We start from the raw sequence: 10,000 nt of genomic DNA, 5'->3' as shown, positions 1-10,000 counted from the left end.
AGCGATGCGATGATGCGTATCGAACAGACAGAAAGAAAACAGAGCAACTTTGTCCTTTTTTTTGGTCCTTTATATAAAACACACAATCTGATTCTGGACCAGTGCTTTTGTCAGGAGCCACAAGCTGAACAGGAACAATAGAAGCGTGTATTTGACTTGTATCCTTAATAAAATAGCACCCTCGTTCCCTATATATAGTGCACTACTTTTTTGAGCAAAGTTCTATAGGGCCCTGGTTTAAAAAAAAAGTAGTGCACTATATAGGGAATGAGGGTTCCATTTGGAACACACAGTATTATTCTGTATATAATCGCCATGGTAACAACTCCACAAAATGGCAGTTTTTGTGTATTTTTTAAAAATAACAATAAATATAAACTCAACAGTGTAAGAAGAACAGGAAATCGTTTTTAAAAAAATAATAAAATGAGCTGTCCCCCAGAACGATGAAAAACGCTTTCAAAGGTAAAAATAGTCCCAACGGTTGTTGAACGTGGTCGTTGTAGTTTTTGTTTGTTTTGTTTTGTTTTGTTTTGTAGTCTAAATGTGCTGGCACAACAAGCTGGACCGTTTTGTGTTGTAATAAATAAGAATCATTGTGATTTCAGGTTGGAAAGAGAAGAGATCACGTCTGAAACGCAAAGTGAAGTCCGTCCTGCAAGGACGCAAAACCACAGAGGAGAACACAGACGGAAAACAAAATTAAACAAATACCCAAGGTTGAGTCCTAAACAGAACCCTATAAACTATGTAGTGCACTAGTTTTGACCAGAGCCCTATGAGTGTCCCTATGGGCCCCGGTCAAAACTAGTGCACTACACAGGAAACAGGGTGCTATTCGGGATACAGCCCCAAACTGAATTAAACTCATAGAGTTCGACAAGCTACTAAGGCGAGGTTGTCAAATGCAATATAAAAGCCCATGTATATTGCAACACGATATATTAATTTAATAAAATACACAATATAGCTCTTGTACATGTAACAATTTGGCTCAAATGCACAGAAATTGCAGATAAAAATCAACAAAAATAAGTCAATCTTTTTTTGTTGTTTTGTTGTTGATGTTAAAACACATTAAATTGAATACATTGTTGGAACATTTAATGATATTGTGTAATAGCGGTAACGTGAAGGGACTCTTGGGTTTTCTTCCGTTGAAACAGACGCAGCGACCAGTGTCCTTTAGCGTCGTTTTGAATAAATATCTCCAACTGTCACCTCATCTTCACCACAACTTTTCTTTCATAATTTTTATCCATTTTTTTTTCACCATTTTTTTTTTACAAAATGTATAAATATTTTGTTTTTGGGGGGGAAATATGGACACTATACATAAATTGATAGTACATATATTAATCTGTGTGTTTTCTATAGATATATCTTTTCACAGTTGAAGGAAAAAGAATATGTCTTTGTAAAGGATTGTGATTTGCTGAAGAACGGGAGGCTCAGACAAGTAGACTCACTATACAGGAACAGGAAGCTGATGGCACGGTTTGATGAGACGCTTACATCTCGTGTGTGGTTGTGTACAGTGTGTGTGTGTGTGTGTGTGTGTGTGTGTGTGTGTGTGTGTGTGTGTGTGTGTGTGTGTGTGTGTGTGTGTGTGTGTGTGTGTGTGTGTGTGTGTGTGTGTGTGCAGTGTGTGGTTGTGTACAGTGTGTGTGTGTGTGTGTGTGTGTGTGTGTGTGTGTGTGTGTGTGTGTGTGTGTGTGTGTGTGTGTGTGTGTGTGTGTGTGTGTTCATGTAAGTATGTGTGTGTGTGTGTGTGTGTTAGACTTCCCCAGTCTGGAATGTTCCGTGTGAATGATGATATAGAAGGACATGGTTACACAGCTTCCACAGGTGACTATAAAGAACAGGATCAGGACAGGTGAGATATGCTGACACATTTAGACCCCCCCTTTCCTGACCCCCCCCCCCCCCCCCTTCCTGACCCCCCCCCCCCCCCCCCCCCCTTCCTGACTCCCCCCCCCATACCCCTGAATGACCAACCTGTTTAACATACGGTTTTCCTTTTGCACTTTTAAACATCAATATTACAAAGTTCAGAGAAGTGTTTTGTCTCTCTTCGCGGGTCGTCGGGTCAGAACCAAACAAAAGTTCCGGTCGGGGAAAACCAACTCTTGTCTGCTCTTCCCGGGTCCCTGACTCTCAGGACCTGTCCTCCGATTGTCATGATAGACCATTATAATAATCCTCCCAGAAGCCAATGGCTGCGTTCACACTTCACGTAAGCAACACACACACACACAGACAGATGTGTAAGCTTGTTCTGGCAAAGGAAAGAGCATGAACACACACTAACAATGAGCTGGTGGCCACTTGGATTAAAAGCTTGCAGGGAACCAGACAGAAAGGGCCCAGCATTCTGTCATTCCCAAAGATTCACAAAAAGAGTCAAAGAAGTTCAACAGAATTCAGCTGTCCATGTTTCAGTCCTTCTGAATTCAGCTGTCCGTGTTTCAGTCCTTCTGAATTCAGATGTCATTGTTTCAGTCCTTCTGAATTCAGCTGTCCGTGTTTCAGTCCTTCTGAATTCAGTTGTTCGTGTTTCAGTCCTTCTGAATTCAGTTGTCCGTGTTTCAGTCCTTCTGAATTCAGTTGTCCGTGTTTCAGTCCTTCTGAATTCAGCTGTCCATGTTTCAGTCCTTCTGAATTCAGTTGTCCGTGTTTCAGTCCTTCTGAATTCTGTTGTCCGTGTTTCAGTCCTTCTGAATTCAGTTGTCCGTGTTTCAGTCCTTCTGAATTCAGCTGTCATTGTTTCAGTCCTTCTGAATTCAGCTGTCATTGTTTCAGTCCTTCTGAATTCAGCTGTCCGTGTTTCAGTCCTTCTGAATTCAGTTGTCCGTGTTTCAGTCCTTCTGAATTCTGTTGTCCGTGTTTCAGTCCTTCTGAATTCAGTTGTCCGTGTTTCAGTCCTTCTGAATTCAGCTGTCATTGTTTCAGTCCTTCTGAATTCAGCTGTCATTGTTTCAGTCCTTCTGAATTCAGCTGTCATTGTTTCAGTCCTTCTGAATTCAGCTGTCCGTGTTTCAGTCCTTCTGAATTCAGATGTCATTGTTTCAGTCCTTCTGAATTCAGCTGTCATTGTTTCAGTCCTTCTGAATTCAGCTGTCCGTGTTTCAGTCCTTCTGAATTCAGCTGTCCATGTTTCAGTCCTTCTGAATTCAGCTGTACATGTTTCAGTCCTTCTGAATTCAGCTGTCATTGTTTCAGTCCTTCTGAATTCAGCTGTCATTGTTTCAGTCCTTCTGAATTCAGCTGTCATTGTTTCAGTCCTTCTGAATTCAGCTGTCCATGTTTCAGTCCTTCTGAATTCAGCTGTCATTGTTTCAGTCCTTCTGAATTCAGCTGTGCATGTTTCAGTCCTTCTGAATTCAGCTGTCCATGTTTCAGTCCTTCTAAATTCAGCTGTCAGTGTTTCAGTCCTTCTGAATTCAGATGTCATTGTTTCAGTCCTTCTGAATTCAGCTGTCATTGTTTCAGTCCTTCTAAATTCAGCTGTCATTGTTTCAGTCCTTCTGAATTCAGCTGTTCGTGTTTCAGTACTTCTAAATTCAGCTGTCATTGTTTCAGTCCTTCTGAATTCAGCTGTCCGTGTTTCAGTCCTTCTGAATTCAGCTGTCATTGTTTCAGTCCTTCTGTCTGTTACTTTATTTTCCTTTTCTTATTAAAACTTACACTGGCGATATCGACAGGGAAACGTCCAACACATGGTCCTTCCATAGTTCCAAGTTGAGGTCAACGATAAGGTCATGTTGACGGGCCAGCAGTGTTCTGTTTGTTTGTTGTTTAATAGGCGGTGGCAGTCTTAGGGCTGAGAGTATCCTTCCTGCCACCATCCCTCTCTCTCTCTCTCCTTCTACCCTGTGTATCACTTTCTTCTGAGAGTGCCGGTGGCTGTCTCGCTGCCTCTGCAGTCCTGCAGCAGTTTGTCGATGTCTCTGACCACCTGGTCCGCATCGACCCCGTCCCGCCCCATCTCCCCCCCTCCGTGGTTCCCCCCGTCCATTTCCAGAACACAGTCCATCTCCGTTCCCACCCCGAGCCCCACCCCAGCCTCTTGGCTGATTCGGGACCGGGCCTCCGCTAGGACCTTGGCCACCGGGTCGCAGGAAAGAGAAGGGTAGGCTGGGTGTCCCGGGGGTAGTCCTGAGCCGTGGGCGCCGTAGTGCTGTTTGTTGGGGGAGTGGTACTGCCCGTCGGGGGGGCCAGAGCAATAGTGGCTGGGGGTGGGTTTGGTCTCGGCTCCGTCTGCGGGGGATTTAGTGGAGGAGGCGCAGGGAGAGTTGTTAGAGGAGGCGGAGCAGCCTTTAGTGGGGGAGTTGGAGGCTGAGGGGACCTCCTGGAGAAGCGGAGACAGGGCTCTCTTGGCCTTCAGGTAAGGCTTGACGTTAGCCACTAAAAGGGTGTGGTCCCGACGCTCCTTCCCGAAGGTGCAGAAGGTCTTCTTCCCGTTGGGGTTGACGGTCTCGTAGGCTTCTGTGGTCTCCGTGGCAACCTCCATCCCCGCGGGGACGAACAGGTTGTTGCGGTAGTCCACACCCTCTGCCTGGTTGGCTCCTCCCCCTCCTGCCGGGAACTGTGGCATCCAGCAGCGGTCGGAGTGGCCGAGGACTCTGCACTCCTCTGTGCAGTTAACACAGTCTTCTTCTGCAGAGGGGAAGAGGAGGGGGAGGGGAGATTGAGAGAGACAGTTAGTTTTGCATTGTGATTAACAGCTATCTTTCTGAGAGTCTATCAATTCATACAAGTAGTCTGTTTGTCACTGTCCTGACTAGAGGGAGCCTGGGTAGTAGGCCTGTAGTGTTGGAGTGATCCAACTGTGTGGACATGAAAGGCTGCACACAACGCACGCACGCACGCACGCACGCACGCACGCACGCACGCACGCACGCACGCACACACACACACACACACACACACACACACACACACACACACACACACACACACACACACACACACACACACACACACCATGCTGCAGTGCCTGATCCATTTGCCACAGCATCAATACCAGGCTTCCATAATAATCCACAGAGAGAGGGTCTGTCTGAAAAGAGATGAAAGACAGAGAGGACACACAGACAGACACAGAGACACAGAGACAGACAGACAGACAGAGGGAAAATGCACATGGCGCTTGGCGAGGCTACTGACTGGGACTGCCCAGGGAGGATTTCAAAGCTCAGTGACATACATTTCTGATATGGTGCCTAGCCTTGGCCAAAACTAAACTCTTGGTCCTCTCCTCTCCTGTGTGTGTGTGTGTCTGTGTGTCTGTGTGTGTGTGTGTGTGTGTGTGTGTGTGTGTGTAGGGGGATGACAACATATAGAAAGAGGAAGTGGGAGAGAGAGAGAGAGGGAGAGAGAGAGAGAGAGAGAGAGAGAGGGAGAGAGAGAGACAGAGAGAGAGAGAGAGAGAGAGAGACAGAGAGAGAGAGAGGGACAGAGAGAGAGAGAGAGGGGGACAGAGAGAGAGTGTGCGTGCGATTGAAAAAGCTTCTTCTACTTTCCCCAACGCACAAGTGGTCATCTCCACCCTGCTACCACGAAAAGACTTCCACCCTGCTACAATACAGCGGGTAAACGCAAGCATTTCCCGTGACTGTGCCTCAAAACCAAATGTTTTTCTGGCCCACCACTCCACCCTGGACTTGAACAGCCTCTATGACCAGGTCCACCTCTACAAGGCAGCAGTGCCCACCTTTGCCCGGACTCTAAAGGACATCGCTCTCAAACGAAGCCCCAACACTTCACACAGGAGCAACAGATCAATAGACACCCCACCCAGACCAGCGAGACACCCTCCAAGACCTCCAGGACCCCCCCCTGGACCTACACACCCCCCCCACATCAACCATGCCCACACCCAATTTAGGCCCCCTCAGATCAGACCCATGCCACTCCTGCCCACCCCATGCACCCCACCCCCGCAAAGAGGGCATCAACATGGAAGTCACACATACGCCCAGGTAGTGAGCGGGCAAACAGGCCCAACCCCCACTCTTACACTCGCCCAAGCCAACGGCATGTACCAGATGCTCAGCAGGCTCTGCTCACACTTACTGGCCTGAGGCCAAACCCCGACCAACAACATTGGACACTTTATGGAACAAAAAGCCTTCACTATATCATCCTGGAATATCCAAGGTCTGAGGTCATCTGCCTTTGGCCTAAAGAGCAGGAACCCGGACTTCACCAAAGAAATCGGTAATGCAGACATTGTCATCCTGCAAGAAACATGGTATAGAGGAGACGGACCCACTGGTTGCCCTCTAGGTTACAGAGAGCTGGTAGTCCCATCCACCAAACTACCAGGTGTGAAACAGGGAAGGGACTCAGGGGGAATGCTAATTTGGTATAGAGCAGACCTAACTCACTCCATTAAATTAATCAAAACAGGAACATTTTACATTTGGCTAGAAATTCAAAAGGAAATTATCTTAACAGAGAAAAATGTCCTCCTGTGTGCTACCTATATCCCCCCACTAGAATCCCCATACTTTAATGAAGACAGCTTCTCCATCCTGGAGGGGGAAATCAATCATTTCCAGGCCCAGGGACATGTATTAGTCTGTGGCGACCTAAATGCCAGAACTGGACAGGAACCTGACACCCTCAGCACACAGGGGGACAAACACCTACCTGGAGGTGACAGCATTCCCTCCCCCATATGCCCACCTAGGCACAACTATGACAACATAACCAACAAAAACGGGTCACAACTCCTGCAGCTCTGTCGCACGCTGGGTATGTACATAGTCAATGGTAGGCTTCGAGGGGACTCCTATGGTAGGTACACCTATAGCTCATCTCTTGGCAGTAGCACTGTAGACTACTTTATCACTGACCTCAACCCAGAGTCTCTCAGAGCGTTCACAGTCAGCCCACTGACACCCCTATCAGACCACAGCAAAATCACAGTCTACTTGAACAGAGCAATACTCAATCATGAGGCATCAAAGCCAAAGGAACTGAGTAACATTAAGAAATGCTATAGATGGAAGGAATGCAGTTTGGAAACCTACCAAAAAACAATTAGGCAACAGCAAATTCAATCCCTTTTAGACAACTTCCTGGGTAAAACGTTCCACTGCAATAGTGAAGGTGTAAACTTGGCAGTAGAAAATCTTAACAGTATTTTTGACCTCTCAGCTTCCCTATCAAATCTAAAAATCTCAAATAGAAAACCGAAGAAAATGAACAACAATGACAAATGGTTTGATAAAGAATGCAAAAATCTAAGAAATAAATTGAGAAACCTGTCCAACCAAAAACATAGAGACCCGGAAAACCTGAGTCTACGCCTTCACTATGGTGAATCACTAAAACAATACAGAAATACACTACGGAAAAAGAAGGAACAGCACGTCAGAAATCAGCTCAATGTAATTGAAGAATCCATAGACTCTAACCAATTCTGGGAAAATTGGAAAACACTAAACAAACAACAACACGAAGAATTATCTATCCAAAATGGAGATGTATGGGTAAACCACTTCTCCAATCTTTTTGGCTCTATAACAAAGAATAAAGAGCAAAAACATATACATGATCAAATACAAATCCTAGAATCAACTATTAAAGACTACCAGAACCCACTGGATTCTCCAATTACCTTGAATGAGTTACAGGACAAAATAAAAACCCTCCAACCCAAAAAGGCCTGTGGTGTTGATGGTATCCTTAATGAAATGATCAAATATACAGACAACAAATTCCAATTGGCTATATTAAAACTCTTTAACATCGTCCTTAGCTCTGGCATCTTCCCCAATATTTGGAACCAAGGACTGATCACCCCAATCCACAAAAGTGGAGACAAATTTGACCCCAATAACTACCGTGGAATATGCGTCAACAGTAACCTTGGGAAAATACTCTGCATTATCATTAACAGCAGACTCGTACATTTCCTCAATGAAAACAATGTACTGAGCAAATGTCAAATTGGCTTTTTACCAAATTACCGTACAACAGACCATGTATTCACCCTACACACCCTAATTGACAACCAAACAAACCAAAACAAAGGCAAAGTCTTCTCATGCTTTGTTGATTTCAAAAAAGCCTTCGACTCAATTTGGCATGAGGGTCTGCTATACAAATTGATGGAAAGTGGTGTTGGGGGTAAAACATACGACATTATAAAATCCATGTACACAAACAACAAGTGTGCGGTTAAAATTGGCAAAAGACACACACATTTCTTCTCACAGGGTCGTGGGGTGAGACAGGGATGCAGCTTAAGCCCCACCCTCTTCAACATATATATCAATGAATTGGCGCGAGCATTAGAACAGTCTGCAGCACCCGGTCTCACCCTACTAGAATCCGAAGTCAAATGTCTACTGTTTGCTGATGATCTGGTGCTTCTGTCACCAACCAAGGAGGGCCTACAACAGCACCTAGATCTTCTGCACAGATTCTGTCAGACCTGGGCCCTGACAGTAAATCTCAGTAAGACCAAAATAATGGTGTTCCAAAAAAGGTCCAGTCGCCAGGACCACAAATTCCATCTAGACACCGTTGCCCTAGAGCACACAAAAAACTATACATACCTCGGCCTAAACATCAGCACCACAGGTAGCTTCCACAGAGCTGTGAACGATCTGAGAGACAAGGCAAGAAGGGCATTCTATGCCATCAAAAGGAACATAAATTTCAACATACCAATTAGGATCTGGCTAAAAATACTTGAATCAGTCATAGAGCCCATTGCCCTTTATGGTTGTGAGGTCTGGGGTCCGCTCACCAACCAAGATTTCACAAAATGGGACAAACACCAAATTGAGACTCTGCATGCAGAATTCTGCAAAAATATCCTCCGTGTACAACGTAGAACACCAAATAATGCATGCAGAGCAGAATTAGGCCGATACCCACTAATTATCAAAATCCAGAAAAGAGCCGTTAAATTCTACAACCACCTAAAAGGAAGCGATTCCCAAACCTTCCATAACAAAGCCATCACCTACAGAGAGATGAACCTGGAGAAGAGTCCCCTAAGCAAGCTGGTCCTAGGGCTCTGTTCACAAACACAAACACACCCCACAGTGCCCCAGGACAACAGCACAATTAGACCCAACCAAATCATGAGAAAACAAAAAGATAATTACTTGACACATTGGAAAGAATTAACAAAAAAACAGAGCAAACTAGAATGCTATTTGGCCCTAAACAGAGAGTACACAGTGGCAGAATACCTGACCACTGTGACTGACCCAAACTTAAGGAAAGCTTTGACTATGTACAGACTCAGTGAGCATAGCCTTGCTATTGAGAAAGGCCGCCGTAGGCAGACATGGCTCTCAAGAGAAGACAGGCTATGTGCTCACTGCCCACAAAATGAGGTGGAAACTGAGCTGCACTTCCTAACCTCCTGCCCAATGTATGACCATATTAGAGAGACATATTTCCCTCAGATTACACAGATCCACAAAGAATTTGAAAACAAATCCAATTTTGATAAACTCCCATATCTACTGGGTGAAATTCCACAGTGTGCCATCACAGCAGCAAGATTTGTGACCTGTTGCCACAAGAAAAGGGCAACCAGTGAAGAACAAACACCATTGTAAATACAACCCATATTTATGCTTATTTATTTTAACTTGTGTGCTTTAACCATTTGTACATTGTTACAACACTGTATATATATATAATATGACATTTGTAATGTCTTTCTTGTTTTGAAACTTCTGTATGTGTAATGTTTACTGTTAATTTGTATTGTTTATTTCACTTTTGTGTATTATCTACCTCACTTGCTTTGGCAATGTTAACACATGTTTCCCATGCCAATAAAGCCCCTTGAATTGAATTGAATTGAATTGAATTGAATTGAGAGAGAGGGACACAGAGAGAGAGAGGGACAGAGAGAGAGAGAGAGAGAGAGAGAGAGAGAGAGAGAGAGACAGAGAGAGAGAGAGAGAGAGAGAGAGAGAGAGAGAGAGAGAGAGAGAGAGAGAGAGAGATAGGGACAGAG

General features: G+C 44.9%; 1 protein-coding gene across 1 annotated transcript in view; it reads right to left on the bottom strand.

Annotated features, from left to right (window-relative positions):
• Positions 1-1,980: 1,980 nt before the first annotated feature.
• Positions 1,981-10,000, bottom strand: part of LOC139532822 (protocadherin-17-like) — a 107,694-nt gene continuing 99,674 nt past the window's right edge. The window contains exon 3 of the mRNA XM_071330917.1: positions 1,981-4,659. Within this exon, the coding sequence (XP_071187018.1) occupies positions 3,881-4,659 (779 nt within the window). The 3' untranslated portion in view covers positions 1,981-3,880. The remainder of the gene's footprint in view (positions 4,660-10,000) is intronic.

The sequence above is a fragment of the Salvelinus alpinus genome, chromosome 10 (genome assembly GCF_045679555.1).
Source record: "Salvelinus alpinus chromosome 10, SLU_Salpinus.1, whole genome shotgun sequence".
In the NCBI taxonomy this organism is placed as follows: domain Eukaryota; kingdom Metazoa; phylum Chordata; class Actinopteri; order Salmoniformes; family Salmonidae; genus Salvelinus; species Salvelinus alpinus.
This window is presented reverse-complemented; position numbering and strand designations above follow the sequence as displayed.